This window comes from Triplophysa dalaica, chromosome 7, assembly GCF_015846415.1.
Source record: "Triplophysa dalaica isolate WHDGS20190420 chromosome 7, ASM1584641v1, whole genome shotgun sequence".
Lineage (NCBI taxonomy): Eukaryota > Metazoa > Chordata > Actinopteri > Cypriniformes > Nemacheilidae > Triplophysa > Triplophysa dalaica.
The window spans coordinates 17,040,787-17,063,432 of record NC_079548.1 but is presented as its reverse complement, the minus strand read 5'-3'; the positions used below and the strand labels follow the sequence as shown (position 1 = coordinate 17,063,432).

At 38.1% G+C, this 22,646-nt stretch overlaps 1 protein-coding gene across 1 annotated transcript in view; it reads left to right on the top strand.

Moving 5' to 3' along the window:
• sdk1a (sidekick cell adhesion molecule 1a) overlaps positions 1-22,646 on the top strand; it is a 261,987-nt gene that overhangs the window by 123,115 nt on the left and 116,226 nt on the right. The window contains 2 exon segments of the mRNA XM_056752481.1: positions 1,512-1,618; positions 2,316-2,463. Of these exon segments, the coding sequence (XP_056608459.1) occupies positions 1,512-1,618; positions 2,316-2,463 (255 nt within the window).

Here is a 22,646-nt window from a genome sequence, read left to right as displayed (position 1 = left end):
CCAGTGCCTGCGAATCAGAACACATTCCAGTTTGAATGTGTTGGCAAAAAGTGATAGGAAACTGTTTTGTTTGTCTATGTTAATACAGCAGAAAAAGTCATACAGTTATATGATATGATTTTGAAAGATGTGAGGGGTGCTTGTTAGTTCAGGCAGAACTGTCTGCTTTGATGCTAGGGTGTAGGTAGTTTTAAAAGTTCTAAAGGGTTGTTAGGGTTTGGTATTCACCTTATTTACCATGATTTCACTATAGTAACCACACTTTTTAATCATATTAACAAAAATAACTATGGCTAAAATGACTATGCGCCATAGTATTTGTATTAAAACTATGGTGAAAGAAATTCATCTGCGTAAAGCATGCTTACTCTATTACCTTAACTATGATATAACCGGCCCTGCGATGGGTTGGCACTCCATCCAGGGTGTATCCTGCCTTGATGCCCGATGACTCCTGAGATAGGCGCAGGCTCCCCGTGACCCGAGGTAGTTCGGATAAGCGGTAGAAAATGGAATGGAAAAATGGAATGATATAACCGAGGTTCATTTTTTGAATAACTACAGCATGTGTTGTACTCTAGTTCAATACAATTCAGATAGATTTTGCAACTTTCCGTTGTTGTAAAGCAACTGTACATAGCAGAAATAGAAGTAGAGAGATGCAATTATGCAACAAGATTCAACAAGAAAATATACTGTATTCAACATACATGGTATTATTGTAGCTTTTCTGAACACTGTTCTGTTCATAGTGCTTATATATAACATGTTTTATGGGATAACCTGTACAAATGGTAATTATATTTATTTTCTGCATAGAAGATGACAGAATTGATGAACATATAATCAAAGTTATACATTTTAAAAAGAAGGGCAGGAATCTGATGTACTCTTCATTCCATCTGATGGCGTGTACTTACATCATTGCTTTAAGCAATAAAAAATGCATAAAAAATGGTGTATGGAATATAATTTGAGAGTGTGAGGCGCTATTAGTAACATAACGTTTTTAGTCAAATAGCATTTTTGGGACATTTCATGTTTTATTTTAATGTATGTGTATTCTATAGGACAGGGTTTTCAAACTGGGGTCCGTGGATGGTCTCCAGAAGCTTGCCAGGGGTCCACAGAAAATTTAAGTGAAAAAGCAAATATTGTAAAAGTCTACTGAACTCATTATTATGGTTTCATGTCCTTATTGTTTTATATGTGTTTCTGCTAGCTCGCTTTATAATATCACATTTACTATTAATCTAACATTGGTTAAATGTTTATTTACGCAAAAGCATAGATGGATATGTCTTTTAGTAAGGGGGTTCCTCACAATAGGTACATCTTATTTTGGGGTTCCCTGGCACCATAAAGTTTGAAAACTCCTGTTCTATAGCACATACAATTATTTTTTATGATTATGGTTTTTATCTAATTTCTTACTGTAAAAACAAGCAATAGTGATTTCAAGTTCCACCAGTTCATTTTGAGAATGAACAAAATTTCTCTTTCTCTCACAGGTACACCATCTCCTCTCTGCAGCGCTCCAATATGGGTATTTACCAGTGTGTGGTGAGAAACAGAATGGGTGCTTTGCTCCAAAAAAGAGCCGACATACAGGTGGCATGTAAGTTTCTATGAAGTGTGTAGATATACATATATGTGTCACAGAATCATCGCTTCACGGATTGCAGTAAAAAAACACCTCGCAAACACTTTAAAAAGCAATTCCCTCAGCCGACCTGACTCCCCGCTCTTTGTCTTCCTTATTGTACTTAGTTTGCATTTCCATCCCAGAAATGAGTTGTTTTAAACACATTACATCAATGTAAAAACTGCATGGCTGGAATTTATGTCACCCAATTCAAAGCGCATTGTGCATAGTGATGCAATCTTGCTGTGCAGTGTGCCATGAATAAATGTTTTTGATCGAACACCTCTGCAGTTTGCGGCCAATATGTCAAAAAACCTCTGTGGTCCTGAATGTATCATCAGTATTGCTCTGTGTTTCTAGTGCTCTGTTTTAAAACCTAGTGTGTCGCCTACAGGGACAGCATTTTAAAACATGCTCCTGATGCTTTTCTTTTCCAAAAGACAAGACATCTTAATTATGCTTCCTTTTCTAAATACTTTGTTTTGCCCAAATTGGAAGGCAGCATCGAATGTATTTTTAGCAAAGAAGCAATCCCAAAATGCATTTGTTGAAAAAACACTATAACTTCATGAGTCAGGCACCTCAATAGATTTTGCAACAGAGCTGGAGATGTGGCATCTTTACATGTGCGTTTAATAAGATAACTATAATGAGATCTCTCTTCTCGCAGACATGGGCGACTACATTGACACTGACCAAAGAAAGACAGTCGCACAGGGTAGGGCCTCCATCCTCAACTTCCCAGCGGTCAGCTGCTTCCCGCGGCCACAGGTGACATGGTTCAGGGACGGCTACAAGATCATTCCCAGCAACAGAGTGTAAGTAGAGCTTAATTGCTTGTCTTTAAACGCCGCCCGCCACCCGAGTGTCCGTTCATTAGGAAAGTTCTGGATGACCCAGCACAGGTCCCTTGGCTTCAGATGGACGTTGTAAGAGATGTAATTACCTTCAGTGTTCAGTCTTAATCCCACCGGGCATCCGTTTACTGCAGCCCGTGAGCCCACGCTGAATGAAAGCATGTGTGCCTGCGATGCAGAAGACTGCGTATGGCTTTGTGTGTTTTTCTTTTAGAAGCGCAGTTAATGCCTGTTGCTGGCTCTTCTTTAATCTTACTGGCGTACTTCTCCAATGCCTTTTTTAATTTGCAGCTCGCCTGGGCAGAGATCGGCGAGACCGATCCAGTCCACTGTTATCAGTCAAGTGTCTTTCATTCAAACGAGACTCAAATAAAAGCTTGTCTAATGACATGTATACAGCGTAGGGCTTATTCCAGACTGGAGTTTGATTTGGGCAGAAGGTGTAAATGAAAAGCAAGCAGGCCAGCCAAGGTAACATTAGAAATGAACTCGGGCTACTAATGATTAACGCTTGTTTTGAGCGAAGACAGAGAGGTGTGGCATCTCGCCTCGGAGAGGCAATTGTTTTAAATAAGAGTCGATAAAAAATTTAACAGGCAAAATAAAGCGCTCGTTGGAAATGCTGTGAGGAATGAAATGAGGGGGGGGGGGGTTTGACATGTTGATGAGAGCGCAGAGAGAATTTAGTCTCAGGGGTTGACGATACCGGCGGTTCTCCTGGATTGTTGCAGTACCTGAAGCCTTTTCCACTGAGAACTTGAGAATTGTGAACCTGGAAATATCAGCGTATTTCAATTGCGTTGGTATTTGTGTTTTTGTTACTCAGCCAATGTTTGCCGGTCTACTGCACCCATAGCTTTATTTGTTTTTAAATAAATACAGCTATAATAGTGTATAGAAACATTATTTCATTATTATATATAACTTAAATAATTATAACATTATTTCAAACATTATTATAATATAGACAGCATATATCAATAATATTTGTCATTTACCTCATTAATTACATAACATTTGTGAAAAAGGTGCTAATTGTTTTTTGTAACGCACACTAAAAAAACAAATGATAACAAATACTTTTCAAATCTGCAATAGGGTAAAAACTTGTATAAACATGAAGAGTTATTTGCTAAAACAATCATGTTTTTTATTGTGCCTTTCAATTAATATCAATTTAACTGCAGTTGGGTTGAACTTGTTTCGATTAAGTAATAATAAAAAAAATACAGCAAATGAACACAATAAAAAACAATGATAAAATGGAGCAAATTAACGCTTCAAATATAAACGAGGTTGAAAAACAAACATTTTCAAACATTCAGAATATTTTAACAGATTGAACTGTGACAAACTCAGCTTGTGAATGTATATGCAAAGTAAACTTAACTGATATAATTTGAGCTAGCTATGCTTACGCGTGCCACTGTTTTTCTGCTCATTTTGAAGTATCCCATCAGGAACAAGTAGTGGAAACTGCAAATAAAAAAAATATCTTCATTCACAAAAATGTTTTAACGCTACCTAGAGTCATGGGAGATAGAAACACAGTCACCAAACAAAGTCTGACGTGACAAATCGACTCTTTCCACAAATGATGTCTTGTTTATTTAAGGTTGGTAGCTAGCTTACCAATACCATCTCAAACTATTTGATGGAAGCGCACCAATTTTGCATTTTGTTTTGCAAACTTTGAAAAGATTCACATCACGTTTGGATGGCTACTGTTAAGTATAATCACTAAAATCTATGAATTCAATCATAAAACCTACTTATATCTATAATCAAATTTTGTAATATTTATTATTCAGTATCTTGAAGAAATAGACACGTCATTAAAGTTTATTGCTCAAAAAACATGCAGAAAGCCTGACTTCAGTAACTCTTTTTTTAGTTCAGAGGTAGGAATGTGCGTTTGGTTGAAAGGCATGTTGGAAAGGTGGATATATATATATGCGATGTAAAGGTGCCTCGGCTCAGAGCCAGCTCAATAATTGGAAGGGTGCACTCAAGCTCGTGCTTTGACAGGATATTGCATCATGACGGAAAGCAGGCCACATACTGTACATAAAATCAATATGCAACCGCTGACAGCGTTCCCTGTCGCATATATGCAGCGGCGTGAGATGCATATGAGCAATAGCATGTGCCTGAGAATCTTTACCTGGGAGAAGCTGGCGGTCATCCCAGACACACGGCCTTGTTTCTTTGACCCTTTATGCGAGCCAGCTGGTGTCTGCGTATCCGAGCTCGAACCCACAGGTTTGCACAGCCCAGAGGACAGTGGAGTAATATCAAGCAATCATACATGCAGCCAAAGCCATTAGCGCACTATTGGATGTGATGTCACATCCTTAATTGTTCTGTGGCAAAGGCAGAAGCAATGCAATCAGCTTAGCCATTTAAACTGGCAGTATGCGCTACTGGGCAAAATCCCCAGGATGGACTTTTGGAAATTGTGCTGTACTTCATAAGCACTTGACTGGCACGGGCATTGCATTAACTGCCCATGTAGGATCAAAGTTTATCTATGTGGACTGATCGTGGGCCCTGAATCAATATTAATATGATGTAACATAAATCTATTTGTGAATCTCGTAAGATGTTTTTGTCTCACGATTGATAAATGCTGCTTTGCTAAACACTAATGCTGGATACGAACCGTAGGAGAGGGATGGAAATGGATGGTGCTTTGTTGATGACCTCATCTAGAAGTTTTACTGCTCAAAGTGAAAGCTTTTTGAAATACTGGATAAACAAACTACTTTGACCATGTCAATGGCAATTTCCCAGTGAAACATTACCCAGAATAACATGGGTGTTATATTGGTTGAGATTTTTGAAGGAAAGGAAAAAGATCACGGGGAGTTTTGGTAACGTTAGCTTTTTTTTTGCACCTCTCGAGTGCTGAGCTTCTGTTTAGTATGCCAACCCGGTCGCTTCGAGGCGGCTGGCACAAGCAGACCTTTCTATCAAAAACTCTGCTTCCTCTAACATCTGATTTACTGATTAATAAAAAGAATTTGAGCCAAATGTCCATTCTAGACTTTTAGTGATTTACTGGTAGACATAGAGTGGCCTCAACTTAAAACGCATGCATTTCTTTGCATTGGATAATAAAAATACATGCAAACCTTTACACGAATGATGCTAGCTTTTCTATAGAAATCAACTGTGATCACTCAAAGCCTAGCCAAAGTCTCAAAACGGAATTCTGACAGGATGAACATCAAAGTTTGAATGTAACACCAAAACAGCCAGAGTTCGCTGTATACCTAAAACTGCCAGTTGGTAAAATTTACCCATCCGCATAAATATTGTTTTGATATTGCTAAAATAGGTATTATGTCAGTACACTTTAATATAACGTTGCCTCAAAGGTTCTTCACTGCGATGCCATAGAAGAACCTTTTTGAGTTCCACAAAGAACCATTCTGTCAAAGCTTCTTTAAAGAACTATCTCTTTCTTACTTTTTTATAATCTGAAGAACCTTTTTATGCCACTAAGAACCTTTTGTTAAACAGAAAGGTTCTTCAGATGTTCAAGGTTCTTTATGGAACCAAAAGGTTCTATATGGCACCGAAGAACCTTTTGAAGCACCTTTTATTTTAAAAGGGTAAAGTCTAGACACATGAAATGATTGCTTCAAGGTCATCAAATTTTTTTTGCTGTCGTTTTTCTAAGCTAAAGTTAGAAAATCCCTTTTCAAAAAAATCCCTTTTCAAGCACACAGTTTCACCTAAATAATTATTCATTTGTTTAGTTATGTATATCATGTGTAAGCCAGAATAGAGAACAAACCATGGGGTAAACATAAGAGATGAAGGCAACAGGTCAATTTGAACCTACAGCGCTTTAAGGTATAAATGCCCCGCTTTTTAACCTGGTTTTATCTTAACAATTTTTAGCAAAAGGCGATTGTTAAGAACACAATTTTACTAAAAATCAATGACTGGGAGACTTGGACATTTTATTGAAAACCTGTTATTTACATTTGAAAAACATCCACGGGTCAATTTTACTCTCTGGCGGTTCTAGTGTTTAGCATGAATTTCATTACGTTTAACGTACCGTATATCACAAGTTTTGCTAATGTTCACAATCTGGACCTATCCGAATACTTGCAAATCTTTATGTAAAAAGCTTTGCATGAAAAAGTGCTTGTGCTGTCTTTTGTATTCAAATAAATGCTTAGTTTGATATTCTGTTATCTAATGCAGTGACATTCATATTTCTGTGTGACGGGAGAGTCGAAATTCTTTTTGGGGGTCACTGTATATTTTCAAGCCATCCATTAGGAATGCTGGTATGAAAATGATTCTCATTGAGATGTGGACAGCAGCGTTCGGTGCTATCAGCTCGTGGCGGTCATATTTATTCCACGTCGGCGCTTTAAATTTTCATTTCAAGTGTTTGTTCCCTTTACCCTGCAGGTTTTTGTCTTCTTGCTATCAGTGTTGTTGGCTCAGATACGTATTCAATATACTAATCAGGCTACGCCGTTTGATAGCTCGCCCCTAAGAAAATACATTATTTGGAACGCGCCGTTCAGTATTTCAGCATGGACAAAGCATGCTTCCTTATTATTTCTGAAACTTTTGGTGTTTTCTAATTTCAGTTTTGCCTTGGCCTCAGAAACGTCTCTTTGGTCTGTTAATGTAGCATGAAATAAGCGGCCGCGTGGACGCTCGCTGTGATTTCTATCTCTGCTGCATGCTGGTGGATAACCGTGCCGCAATCCAAATGGTCCGCAGGCATTTTCTTTACTCCTCCTCTGTGTTATGGCTTCCCATACCCATCTCTCTTAATTTTTCATTTTTGTCTGCTTTTTTTCTTTTGAAACAGAGACTTGTTAGAGCAGTGGGGTCCGGAGATGAATGCCAGCGCAGGGGAGGATAGCAAAGCTTAGGCCTTTGAAAGTCACTCTCATTGTGCCACCCTGGCTTCCCCTTTAGATGGCATGAAACATTCATGATGGTGATAATTACCCCATTGCTGTGAAGTGCTCCGTGTTAGCAGTGTAGATGAAAGTGGCATGTTGGAAATAAGATATTGTGTCTGCCTGTCATGGCTTTGTCCTTGCATCCTCCTCTACCTTGTTGAATTTTTCATCATTCATTATTGGAGATCTTTGATGTTTCTACCCATTATGGGCCATTCGGGATCCCATCAAGAGGCACATGAAACAACGTCCATTCTAGAATCATCCCGTCCGGAGCGCGGCCGGTAAAAGAAGTGCGGTGGGAATGGATAACTTAAAGCATTGCTGCAATAGCAGACATGTGCCAGCATTGACAAATGCCTTACATATACTTACTGTATAACAGAAAATAGCCTCGACTAGAAGATAGCTGCTTGGGGGTTTTACAAATGTGACCACTGACAGAACTCAAGTGCCGTCCTGGGAGCCGTTTTTCCAGTTTCCTTAGCATGTGATTTCCAGGATTTTGCTCCTCTGAAATGATGCGATATCAAATGCGTTTGGAGTTGAATTTCGCAGGTAATGTGTTTGTGATTTGCTTTTATTTCTCTAAATCAAGTTAGCTAGCTTTTCTCATCTTCTTTATTCGGCAATTTGTCATCTTCTCTCCACAAGTTGTGTTTAGCCAAACATAATCAGACTGAGATGACACAATTGAGAAATACATCTTTGTCTCAAAAGAGGGTTTGAGGCTGCACTCATATCCTCACCCGACAGGCACGTCCATCTCAAATCAGCACGGTTCGGCTCATAGGAGTTTACGTTTGTTTTGCTAATACAATTTACAGGGTCTGGTTTTAGTACACCTGCTGGGTTGTACGGTCCCTTTATGATGTTAATTATTGAGAGTCATCATCAGTCAGCAGGGGCATGTGTGGGGTGGGCTCGCTCAAGCCCGAGGCTTCTGCCCACATTTGTCTTTATCCACTCCCTCCTTCAGTCTTAAATAAATGAGTCTGTAACTTGTCAGTGTTACAGCGGGGACTCAGAGATCCCAGCCTAGATTTCAGGTTGGCACAGAAGCACTAAAGGCTTCTTTACATGTACTGTAGGCTAGACAGGTTGGTGTCCAATTTGTTTGTTTACATTTGCAGATATGTATGGCAATATCTTAGGTAAAATATCTTTTTTGATGAGATTGAACTATTTCTAAAAGTGAGTGCTTACATTAGTGAGTGCTGTGCAATGCATAGACGTATCTTAAGTCGGCTTCCTCAGAGTCCGATCACCTTCATACATGCTGTGCTACTCTCTTTGAAATACTGTAAGATCCTCAGCGTGGTAGATGCTTTATTGATTTAAAGGGGAAAATTTAAAAGGAAAATTGGGAATTACTCACTCTCTCATTGTTTCACCCCTGTATAAATATATTTGTTTGGTTGACACAGAGAAAGATAATTGGAAGAATGCTTGTATACAAACAGTTCTTGGCCACCATTGACTATATAGGAAAAATGACAATGGTAGTCAGAAGTGCCCCAGAACTGTTTGCTTTCCTACATTCTTCAAAATATCTTATTTTGTGTTCAACAGAACAAAGAAATAGTTCCTACTGTGATAGTCGCTGGGGACCAAGAACTGTTTGGTTACAAGCATTCTTCCAAATGTCTTTTTCAGTGTTCAACCAAACAAATACATTTATACAGGTTTGGAACAATGAGAGACCAAGTAATTCTCATAATTGGTTATAAGCATTCTTCCAACTCAAAGGTGAGTAAATGGTAGAATTTTCATTTTTGGGTGAACTATCCATTTAATGTTTTACTGAACTCCTGAGTATGTCCAAGGTTAAAGGACCTCCAGGACCTGTGGTGTCCACCAAATGTAGCCGGTAGATTCACGGGCAACAGGATGCAACTGACTATAAAAGAGGAGAGGAGGGCGCCGTGCCCTCATCTCCCCTTTCACACCTCACAGCCGGAGGAACGTGAGGGGCTCGCCACCCCACAGGACGTCCATTCAAACCTCTTCAGTAGAGCAAACACATGTAGCTGCACGCGCTACAACAAAACTCAAAGCGCTGGAGGAATGGTGCTGCTTCCCTTTCATCGGACAAGAGGCAAAAAGATGCAAGTTGCAGATAAGAAAAAAGTAATCAAAATGTGAATGAACAGTCTGTCCCGATCTCACACGCCTTACTTCCCTCACACCCACATCAGTTTTCCAAAGACGAGCTGTCTGTCTGACGGGAAGCTTGTTAGACAGTGATGTAGGAAGTTTGGATTGCTCACAAGCTGAAGGGTTTTGTGGATTTGAGGGCAGTTTGCGAACGTCTGCTTACTGGCATCTCGGTCGGATCTGAAGTGTGATTAAATGTTTCTAAAGAATGATCATTGACTCCAATTACGCATTAATCAGGAGCATTATCGAGCCGGATTGCAGATTGATAGATAATTGTCTTTTCACAGGAGATTCCAGAGCTGTTGTCTCATCACAGAGTAAAGAAGACAAAATGGCCTCTCTATATGTGAGGTGAAATTAAGCAGAATACAGAGAATGCCGAAATGTGATGTTCCTGTTATTATGACTTTATGACTTTTTTGTTGTACTTTTGGTTTTGTTTTTTGCATTAGTGACGCAAACCTTATAGTCCCAGTTCTTTAGAAACCTCGGATGTCCAAATTTGCTGTTTTTCAAGAAATGGACAAAAATGTACTTTTTAAATGATTAAATACTGTGTTGTCAAATATGAAAAACACCTTTTTGATATTTGGTTAGTTATTTGCTAAACCCAGTTACAAACATAAAGGGTGACTAATAATGTCAAAAAATAAAACATTCACCACCAAATATTGAGATACAAGGTTTCAAAAGGACATCAGTGATACAAGATAACAGTTTGCCAATCAGTTAAAATGTAAGAAAATTAAATTAAAGTAAATTAAATAAAGTAAATAAATGTTTAAAATCTGTATATGTAATATATTATAAGATATAAATATAGATAGACAAAATATATGCAAATAAATGAATAAGATGTATTATTATATCTATTATATAATATAATATAATATAATATGATATGATATGATATGATAAAATATATATATATTATATTATTTTTAATTCATACAAATTTATAATATCATGTTTGGCCTCCTTAGACAGACACTAATCCTCTTCTGAAAGTTTGAGGTCTTGTGTTCTGATCTATTCATGGAAAGCCAGTGGTTGCCACTGTAACATGAAACACTCTTTGACAGTATCCTTTCAAAACACATCTCAGAAGTCACCAAAGATTACGCCTAGTTCACCAACCGCATTCAAGCGAGGAAAAACTCGGACAGAGAAGACGTTCTGTGTTTGTTGGAAAAGATGAAAAGCAAGATATCCGTCTCCAGCATGTTTATCCCTCATCCTGCTTTTCACCGAGCGACCGGCTCTGTCAGTCAATCCTTTTATGTGGCGCACTCTCGCTCATCCCCTATTTCATGTCTGGAGATGCATGCGCCCGTCTCAGTGATGGCGAGCGACAGAAGTGTGTGGGAAGACGGAAAGCAATCTGCTCTGAAAAGCAAGATCAAGCTTGAGATTTCATATGTGACATATTGAGGCACTTCAGCGCGTTGCGGGGATGGAGCGAACCGGCAGGTGTGGTTTGCGACGGCGACCCGAAGTTCATCGCGATGAGGCGGATAAATTTAGTCGTAAAGATAAATGAAGAAATGTCAGCCCATTATGAAGCTCTGACTTTTGTCCAAGTGAAATCTCATCTGAGCAATTAGTTACCTGTTGAGAACATAATTCACTCTCAAAGAAAAGAGACGACCCATCCATCCAGGCAATGTGGCCATTTGGCTTTGTCAGTAAATAATGAAATAATAAAGTCGCTAAGAGGTTTTATTTGACGGACGGCATTGTGACTAAATTGGTCTTTCAGACTTTTACCTTACCGAAAAGCCCATTACCACAGCATAAAATGACCTATTCACCTCTCCAAACAAAAAAATCAGCTGCATCTTTAATTTTGAAGAATGGGATATTTTCGGAAACCAACGTGGCCCAACTATAACTGATTGTGCATTAACTATTAAGGATTGCAATTAATTCAGAGATCCATTTGTCATGCAAATAGACCAGTGAATAATGCATAGGTTTCCTTTCATAAATAACTAATTTATGCAATTGCTCAGCACTTTTTAAGATAAATACAATTAAAGGTCAATAATGATTAAATAAACATTGTGAACTTTTAGCATTTTTAAATGGCGAATGCGGGCCGGTTCGCAAGAAACGCATGAAAACTTTTAATTTGTTTATTCAGTTTCCCGCGCTCATTTTTTCACACCAGACCTTTGGAAATACCGGCTAAGCTTTGCGTTGGAGGGCTTTTAAGTCTTTTGAAGCTGACTTCCAGGCAATAATTTTTTTAATTGAATTAGAGGAAATGCTACAGCGAGTTTTGACACGCAGGGTCGTTGTGTCTGTCCATCTGTCGCAACCGCTGTGGTTCTGCCGGAGCAGGAAGAGATGCCGTACCCCGCCGAGTCTAAAGCTGCTGGAGAGATAGATCAAGACTCACAGCTCATGCACCGTATGGATAAGGGCCAGTCCTGCGGTCTCGGGTCCTGAGCCTTGAGCAGTCTGCTGGGAAACTGTATTGTGTTTCTAAGGTACCAGGTTGATAAAAAACTGTTGTGAGGAAGAACTAATTGTTAGACAATTTGAAATGTAAGATTTTTTTAAAGGTATGTAGGCCCAGTTTCACACACAAGGCTTAGGCTAAGACGCACACCAATAATGTTTTCTTCTACGGCATTTTTATAAAAGCGACATAAATATCTTAATTCAACTAAGGCATGGTCCGTGTTTGAGCTAAGCCGTGTCTGTGATACCAGTCCTTAGAGTTTTGTTTCAGGCACCATCAGGGTACCACCATTGTTCGGTTACCAACGTTCTTCAAAATATCTTCTTTTACATTATGTTCTGCAGAAGTAACTGATCAAAATAATTTTCATTTTTGGGTGGACTGTTTTTACTGCTGTGGATATGCACAACTAGAACTGTATTGTTTAGTCCACTTTTTACATTTGCATTGTTATTATTGTCTATTATAATAGTATAATCAATTTGAGATAAACCCATCAATGATACATAAAAACAACACAAACCACACAAAGTTAAAATGAAACATGGATTAACTACAGTAAACTAACCATTTTAACAAAAACATTTGGTCTTTATAACTACTGTATTTATATCAATCTGCCAAAAATATATGGTTACTTTTACAACATTTTATACATTTTTCTAAGGGTAATCCTTCTGTTATATTGCTAATACAGTACAGTGGCTGTTTTGTTTTTCTAGCGCAAATGGCAATAAATGTAAATAGTTGGACACACTTAAATTTGACCAGTACAAACATTTTACTGCTATTCATTTAAATGTTAAGTGTTTAGTCTTAACAACCTCGTAAGTCAGGGAATTTAATCTACTTTATAAGCGGTTAGGCGACAATTGCATGGGGTTTATTTGAGTTAAGCATGCTCGACAAACAAAGCAATATGTTACACGGGCTGCGCAATTAGAGCTAGTGTGTTGCTTTTACTTGGTGTATAATTCTTTTTAATCCTGTACGTTTGCTCAAGGTTGACGCACTATTGCTTTGTATTTCGTTCTATTAACAGGGAACAAGCATCTGTCCGTGTCATTGCCTGCTTGCTGTGCAAATCGCTGTAATTCAACATTTTCACCTACTGTTGACATCTAATGACTTGTATTAAAACAAGCAATGTCATTGTTTTTTGGTCGTTATGTTGGCTAGTCAAGACATGCCTGGAAAAATCTACCCATTATGTGTTATTGTGTCACTTTAAAGCAAACCGGTGCAGCAGGGTTCGCATTCTAACTGTAATGCCGACAAGGATTTCTTTCTGCTGCTTTTCTAAATGTTTCGTTTTGTTGATAAGCTCCAGCTCTTGTAAAACAGTTCATACTTTAAACCTTTAATTACAGGATAATGTGCAAAAAATACACCAATTTAGGTAAACATTGTTTGTCATGTCAGCGCAAGGAAAATATCTTTTTTGGGATGGACCTAATTATCACTTGCAAAGTCCCACAGAAAAATAGGTGTTGTCCAAAAAAAAAAACAATTGGCAAGCCAATGCATTGTATTTGTTTAATTTATATGAGTATCTTTTGTGAACTCGATGGAGCGCTTTGGGTCTGTAGCAGTAAGACATTTAAAGATTGTAAATAAAGCCTTTTGAGAAGGCTGAGGCCGGAAAGTTTCTCTCTGGTGAGGGAAACTAGGTCATGTTTGCTGAGAACTTGCCTATATGGAGGATTAAATAAAATTAGGATGAAGAAATTTGTAGAGGTATTGCGGTTTTTGGTGAACAGTCTGATATGGCGCTTTAGAAATAATGCGGAAGTTGAAAAATATACAGACACAAACCATCTAATAACTTTGAACCACATCAGGTAGACATTTTGTTTAGTTTTTTTTGTTATCTGATTAAATTCATGTAACTTTGGTTTTTATTGGATAGCCTTGCCAATGAAGAAATATTTTATTGGTTAGAGGGATAGTTCACACAAAAATGAAAATTCTGTCATCATTTGCTCACCCTCTTGTCATTTAACCTGTATTACTTTCTTTCTTCTACACAACACAAAAGAAGATAGTTTGAAGAATGTTGGTAACCGAACAATGCTGCACCCATTGACTTGCATTGTATGGACAAAACCAATGCAAGGGAATTCAATTCTTCCAAATATATTTTTTCTGCGATATAAAAAAAGTCTTACAGGTTTGAAATGACAAGAGGGTGAGCAAATGATGACGATTCTTTTATTTGGGAGTGAACTAAAACTTGAACATCCAGCACCCCTAACGCTTAGCTGAAGAACCCCAAAAGGCAATTATTCATGCATGACATCACCATACTTTAATCCCCAGCATATATCAGATAGAATACATAATGTTCATTCACTCAATGTCTTTTTTGGTGACATTATACAGTGAAAAACAAAAGGGGATCTGTATCTCTCCAAGACAGAGTCACAACCCGACAAACAACACGAGGAACACCAATCATAAAGAGACGGGCTTGTTGTAATTCAGAAGCGTCGTGCTGGTGCTTCCAGCTTCTCACCTTAAGGTGACATTCAACAGCCCTTTTAATCATCCCACAACCATCCAAACACCTTCATTCATTTGCATTATACGGCACTACCGGCCATCCGCACATTCCTCTTTCAGACTTCGAGTTCAGAGCGCTTATCTCGCCTCCCGCGAGGTGAAAAATCGAGTCGAGGATGTCTTCCTTCTTTGTTATTGAACAGATGTATCTGATCGATGCAAATCTACTAATGAGACTCAGAGGCCTCCCCCTTTCGGGGCTGCGGGCCGGCCGCTTTAATTGAGAATTAATTACAGATGGGAAGGAGATGCTTCAGGCATCATTAAAGGAGAATAGGAGAGACTCTCCATGCCATCGGCGGTGAGAGGGTAATGCGGTGTGCTTTTACCCCCATTCAGTCGTCTGCTTGGCTCCTCTTTAGAGATATCATTAAATACCTGAAGGCACAGATCAATAATGGCTGATGGGTGGCATGTATTGGCTGAGGCAGGTTTGCTTCACATATGAGCAGAGTTGCGCAGTGGAGGAACACAAATCTCCATTAGACGTGCCCCGCCCACGGGTGATGACATCATGCATGGGTGTTTGTACATTATGTTTGTATGTTTGTGATATTTAACTTTTGCAACACAGTCTGTCAACCAAACTTTCAAGAGATGGCTTAAAATAATACAAAATAATAATAATAAAAATTTAAGCTAAACAAGATATTTCTGAGTGTTTGTTTATTTTCATAACAAAATTGACGATTTCAGCATTATGGATGTGACATTTTTAAAGTTAAATCTTGAAATATACATTTTCGAAAATGTATTTATTATAAATGTATTAAAACATTTCTTTATATTTCAAGTAAGACCTGATAATAAAGTTCATGCACAAGTTTTCTGTTTTAAAAAAGAAAAATAAACATACGTTATGGAGGTGACACACATTTTCGAGAGACAACATGCTTTGTTGGATTTCTGTGAATTAAAATGTGCAAACCAGAACCAATAATACCCAACAAATGGAAAAGTTACAGTATTTAATTTCATGTGCCCAGTTACTTCCATACTTTATTTACTTAATTGAAGGTAGTGATAATTACTTATAATTACTGTTTGTGATTGTAAAGAGCAAATTGTTGGTGCTGAAGTTCTGTCTCCTAGACGATGCCGGGGTTTTGAAAGAAACAGCATGAATGTTTAAAGCGGGGAGAGCAGACATGGGCGTCGGAAAGGCAATGCTTCAATAGATAATGACCCGACGGTAATTGCTTTTCCTTGAATAGTCAGTGTTTATTTTGTGGTGTCAGACAAAAAGCGTTGCCTGATTGTTTAAGAAAATAACAACTGTCCAAGTAGCTTGATAGACATCCAAGTGAGATGCCTATCAAGTATTTAATTTCAAGGACCGTGATAGAGTCTCTGTGCGATGTGTTCTTCGACTAAATGAGAAAACTAGTTTGCTCGTCGAGACAGAAGAATACCAGCTCACAGTGCTCTTTCCATTGAAATTAAATAAATAATAATATCAGTCAAATTCATCATTTTTTGAATGGATCAACCAGATATTGACGCTGAATTGTTTACAATGTTATCACATGTGTAGTATTAACACAATATTATGGTTATTAATATCACGGTTATTGTCTCCATAGCGTACATTGTGACACCCCCTCACAGCCATTATGATCATTCATTTAATATCTTCAGAAAGCGTGTTGCTCTCTCTCCTCGGCCCGTGTCATGTTAATGCCCTCTGAATGCCACATGCATATTTCAGCCGGCAATGCGCTCATCATCAGATGTTGAACCGTTGCCCTGTTGACCGCTGTGATATGGAGTAAAGTGCCGTGACTTGGCCGGAGGTCGTCGTTTCCCTTACGTCAGGCCATTTTCGGGCAGGCAACACCTAAAAACCTGCTGCCATCAGAGATCATAATCCGGCCTCTATGATCTGCTTAATCCGCATTCTTAACCAGTCAATACAAGTTTGGTCCATGCTGTTTTTTTCCTTTAACCCTGGTTTATACTGGCAGATGGTTTTGATAGCATGAGAGTCCAGGGGTCTGGCATATTTCTTTCCAATCAGACTGTTTTCTGGGCTCGGAGCCCAGTGAATTCCTTATCTCTCTCTTTTAAAGTCACACAACGGCTCTTGTTTTTGTGTGGGATCTGGTCACTAGCTGTAAGCAGACTCTTATTGCAGCACACGGCTTGGCTCACTGAAGCATAAAGTTCTCAATAGTGTTGGTGGTGTTGATATCAGGCAAATGTCCATTTCTATTCCTCTTAGTCTAGAGCTCCCCTCTCATCCATAAATTGGAGTAATACCTCGCATTTTTATCAGATTTCAAGGATTATGAAACGGTTCACACGCATTTATCATTTTGAGGTATTTACAAAAGGAGAAAAATCATTTTACCTATGAGCTGCATGGGTTCGTGTGGCCAGCGAAAACCTGGAAATAATTGGGAGTTTTAAAATCGGCCTGGGAGAGTCAGGGAAGTTAATAATGTTATAAAGGACAGACATTTCTATAGTGAGTATAATTTATTTTAGTTATACGCGGCTTTAAAATATTTCAAAGGCTGTAAATTGCTCTTTGTGAGTGCTATCCATATAAACCTGACCTGTGGCTCAGTGGTTAGAGCATGGCGCTAGCAACACAAAGGTTGTGGGTTCGATCCCAGGGATTGTACATACTCAGATACGAATGTATAGTGTGAGTAATGTTAAATACTTGCCCAGTAATTGCTCAATGATGGGTGCTCCTGGCCTACAAAACCACCACTGGTTTGGCTCTCGCTAATGCAGACGTATATCCCTGCGCTCTGCAAATGAACAATGTTTTGTGGTGCCATCCCAAAAAGGTAAAAATCTCACTCCAAATGGCTTCGATTGTTTACCCCATCTGTAAGTCGCTTTGGATAAAAGCTTAACTAAATGTAAATGTTAGTGTTATTAAAATTCAGTGCTCAACCTATCGCATTTAATGTTGTTCAGGAGCTAGAAATGTATATTAGGGACGCTTCTAACTTAATTATTATATTATTGTGGTGATAGTAGTTCAGCTTCTTTCTTTTAGAGAAACAGACTAGTTTTTAAATATACAGTTGTGGTCAAAAGCCTGCATACACCTTGCAGAATCTTGAAAGTCTGTTTATTGAGGAATAAAAAAAAAAAGTTTTCTTTTGGTACTGCACCGTTTTTTTTGGATTTGTCAAACGCTTTTATCCAAAGCGACTTAGATTGCTTTGTACTATACATTTGCTTCTGACTATGTGCAATCCCCTAGGATCGAACCTATGACCTTGCCGTTGCTAGCGCCATGCTCTAACCACTGAGCCACAGTGAAAAACTTGTTCAAGGAAGTACTAAAGTACTCCTATTTTTCTTGATTCTGCAAGGTGTATTTACACTTTTGACCGCAACTGGATATATGGTGACAGCCTCGGACAATTGATGTGTTCAGCTTTTATTCCAATATCTTATAAAGAATGCACGAAAACGTTTTTAATGCTATAGAATTGCACTCTGGTATAAGCTTAAGCTCAGCTTTCAGAAGAATTAGACTTCACAAAGACAAAACTCTATAACAAAATATAAGAGGATCAGCAAATAGTAACAACATAAATGAAGTCCAGGTTTGTTTTATTCCTGCAAGCTTTTTGTTTTTCCTCAACATTTTTGTATATTCAAAACCAATGATGTAATTCCCTGATATACTTTAGTTAGGTTTTCCTAAAGTTTTGTCCAATAAATACCTTGTGGCGGTTTTCCGGACATGACTAGGCCTTAAAAGGTTGAAAGTGTTTTCAAAAACTCAAAAATAACTACTATATTTAACTATACTATGTTCGATCATGACACCTCTAACCTTTGACTAGGTTTAAGCCTGGGAAACCGCCCCCAGAAGTTTAGTGTTTAGTTCAATTTAATATTATGTACCATACAACTCATATTGTGATGGCTTAATCTAACCTGAGTAGGCATTGTACAAAGATACCACCCAGACATCCCATTTGGGATTCCCATGTATAAACATATTTGGCCAAAGCAAGATTCTTACAAAGCACTTTCTCGCAGCATCTTATTTACCACGTTTTGAGTTTTCTTATTAAAAAAACGCATGCAAAATGAATCAATATTGGAATAAATGAATGAGTTTTCTCCAAGGCCTCCTTGCCTCCAAAGGCCAATTTACAGTTAATACACTACATGCTTGTGCCCTGACTAATGCTATTAATCAACCGTGCTTACTAACCAGAGCTGATTGCCTTGTGTTTCACATGGATGTATATGCACACTCATGAACACACTGCATGTCAAGCATGGGAGGGGTTCTGATATGATTTCAGCATTGCTGAGGCACTTCGTTGACAGGTTTTCTTCCTCCAAAAATGTGTTCTCGTCTTCAGACAGACGGACCTGTGTTGCGTGGAAACCTCACCAAGACTATAGAGATTCAACCGAATCGCTAGTCGTGTGTGAGCGACTGTGACTGTTCTGCCATTCCCAACAGAAAACACAATTGATGGTTACATTTCTGTCATGTAAAGATATTCCAACCGGACACGCGCGAACAACCAACTTCCCGTAACTATTTCTGTGTTGCCCCGCGTCAAATCCCTACGCAAAAACAGGTTGTCTCTTCTGTAATGAGATTGTGTCTTTTGAAAACTCTGTACTCTGATTTTTTGACAACTGTAAATTACATGTCTGTTTGTGAAAGTCATTCATCATTTGCTGCCGGCTAAACAAAATCTGATACAATATCATGGCCTTAAGGATATCATTACAAGCATGAAATTTAAAGCCCATGTTACATGTCAGTCTGCTGTGAAGCTTCAGTGTTCAAGACTTTGTGAGTCAAGAATTAAGTGGGGAATCTAATATATACAGCACCTTTTATAATTTGCCTTGTGTAATGCAAATGCAGTCAGCGAAGACCCAGAAAACAAACGTGTTTTTTTTTGTGTCGGCTTGAATAAATAACCTGTCTCATCTTAACCACCCACTATATTCTGCCTTTCTCTTTCTTATTTGCTCATGAAAATCAACACATGGCCCACAAAATGAAACCTATTTTATTCAGCGCGCTGCTGCTGTAAACGAATGGGATTTTTTCCAATGAAATTTGTCTTTGTTTGGAGTGTTTCATGGCAAAAACCTTATCAAAAATAGTCTGGGGTGTGTTATGTTTATATGTAGCCATAGTTGGTGCCTTTCTCCAGTATTACTCCAGTTGGTTGCGAATATCTTGCGTAGTGGATATTTATAGATGTGGATGTAAAGGTGCGGTTGACCAAATTAAAACAGCAGCTTCACATGATTTTTTTGTTTTTTTAAATGTAAACGTATCCACAAATGGACTCCTTCATCAGCAACAGGAAGCCGTTGAGCTTGGCCACTTATACGGCAGGCCATTGTACAGCAATTTTAATGCGTTTCAATGGGACCAGCACCAGATTGTTCGAGCGAATTTGCAGAATTCGTAATCCCAGGCTTGTCTGTTGTCAGCATGGTCCTAAAACCAGACTAGTTTAGACAAGACTATCTTAGAGTTTCAAGAATGATGTGGCTACATAGCAGTAATCGATATGGGTTTTACAGTAATATCAATATGAATAGTAATGACAGGTTAGCAGATTGTCAGACTCAAACGAAAGCTTCACAGATCGCTGCTGAATGAACACCTGTCAATCATTCTGTAAACATTGTCTATCCTTTGCATGCTTGTTGTTTTAAAATTGAGTACATTTGATAATTCCTTCAGGTTCCAATAAGACTATTTTGAAAGGCTGCTTTACAATAATGCAAAAAAACCCTATGAATAATATTTGAATTTAAAAAAGGTAATTATGCATGCTTTGTTTGACACATTTTACTATGTTTATATTTTACTTTAAAACTTTACCCCAAAAATCTGCACGGAAAAATGTATTTTTTTTACATATCTTACAGTAATGCTCATATTAAGTTGACTTTTATTATTTACAGTACTTACAGATTTTTTTATACAATTTTAGTTTAAAGTTATTTTTGAATGAACAATGAACATTTTTTATATTTATATATGCTAATCTTTCATCATGAATCCTGTAGCCTGCTAGCTAGCAAGTTTATATTTGATGGAAAGTGCAAAAGAATTTGTAGTCAATATTATCTGCAAGGCCACTCAATTTTGTTATTGATGTTTATATTTTGTATTTAATAAGGATAAGGTTAATAACAAAATGTTAACATCAGTATGTTGATGTTTAAGTAAGTGTCTTTCTGAAACCATGTATCTCCATATTTCGTGATTTTTATTTTCTTTTGCCATACATCTTTATTATTTGTCACCCTTTATGTTTGTCACTGGGTTTTGCAAATATCTAACCAATAAAACATATTAAAAAATGCTTGTCAGTTTTGACAACACAGTATGTAATCATTTCAATATTGAAGCGTTTTGGACAGCCAATTTGGACATACAAGGTTTCGGAAGGACAGAGACGAAATGTTTGGTTCATTTGAATAATTCTGTACCCTGCGGTCATTAAATTCTGCTTTATGAGTCATTAAATACCCATATCAGTTGACCACCTTCCATTACATCCAATACAAAAGAATTATTTTTCTTCACCTGACCACAGGCACAATTTTGAGATTTCCCACACATATCGAGTGTCTGATATTAATAGAAACTAATGGGCTGGGTAGGAATGGACTCCAGTAGCCAGCGAGGCTCTTTAGAGGACTGGCCTTTTGGCTTCCTGTACATTACGGAAACTCTTTGAGGGGTAGTTGAGTTTGAGGTGGTATAATTATTCCACAGTAATGGTTTATTACTCAAAGTAAAGAGAGCAGTTGTGCTGACAAGCTTGACTGTGTGGCTTTGGAGAGATCTGGCCTGTTCTTTGAGCTCGTGAACAGTCCTGAATCTGTGACTAGAGTGCATTATAGCTCGCTTTGAAACAAGAGGGACAGAGTTCAGCAGTAAGAATGTATTTCAAGTGACTGTCAAGATGGATTTCAGCAGTAATGAGAAGCCTCAGCTATGCATAGAGTTACTTTACCTCAGGAGTGTGTGGTGCTAACACCTCCAGGATCATGAGTTCCATCCCAAGAAATGCATCAAATTGTAAGATGCTTTGGGAGAAAGTGTCTGCTAAATGCATAAATGTAAATACAATGTAAATGTTTATTAGGTTACATTAGGTCAATGCATTAAGCTCTATTGGTTTTAGTGTTACCAGGACTAGTTTCTGTATACTTTGCTGTCATCATTTGCTGTTCTAACAACTTTTGAACTAAAGTGTCAGAATAATGTAGATTTCTTCCCGTGTAAACAGCTCTTGAAGACTTTCATGGCAGACTTATGTCTTTTTTAATTAGATGATCACGTTCTAATAACATTCAGGATCACTAGTACGGTGTTGAAGTGTTTGAAATACATTTCACAAGTTCATTAACATTCATGAAAATGAATTCTCTTTTCCCCAAGAGCAGACCATTTATATTATCTGTCATTACTCATGATACCAAGACCCTAATTTACTAGCATGGCCTATGCAGCTTCATTTCTGTCAGGTTGTGTAAAGAAATTATTTTCCAATTTAATTTAAGAGGAAAGTAGGGATACAGCGAGGTGGTGACAGCCATATTTATATTTGAATGTTCCCGTCTTTTGTGTTGTCCACATTTTAGACATTTTTTGTGCATTATGATTCCTTTCTTGTCGAGATTTTTCTAGATGGAAAATCAGTAGGTTGAATTATTACAGAGCAAATCATTTTAATCAGGCTTTGGATGTCATCCATAATGAATTGCACGCAAAGACTTTGAAATGTCAGATAGCACTTGAAGCCCCCGGAGCAGACGGGCACGCGCCATCCAGACCCACACAGGCTGCTGGGTTACTCGAGGAGCAGGCTGGGACCTGCCAGCAAATCTGGTTGCCTGGCAACCTCATTAAGTCCCTCAATGAGAACAATTTGCATTGGGCGACACCAAGGAAGTGATTTTTTAAAAAACACATTGTGTTAAAGCAGATAAGAAGACAAGAGTGAAAAGGAGCAAACTTTCTTAATAAATTAGTG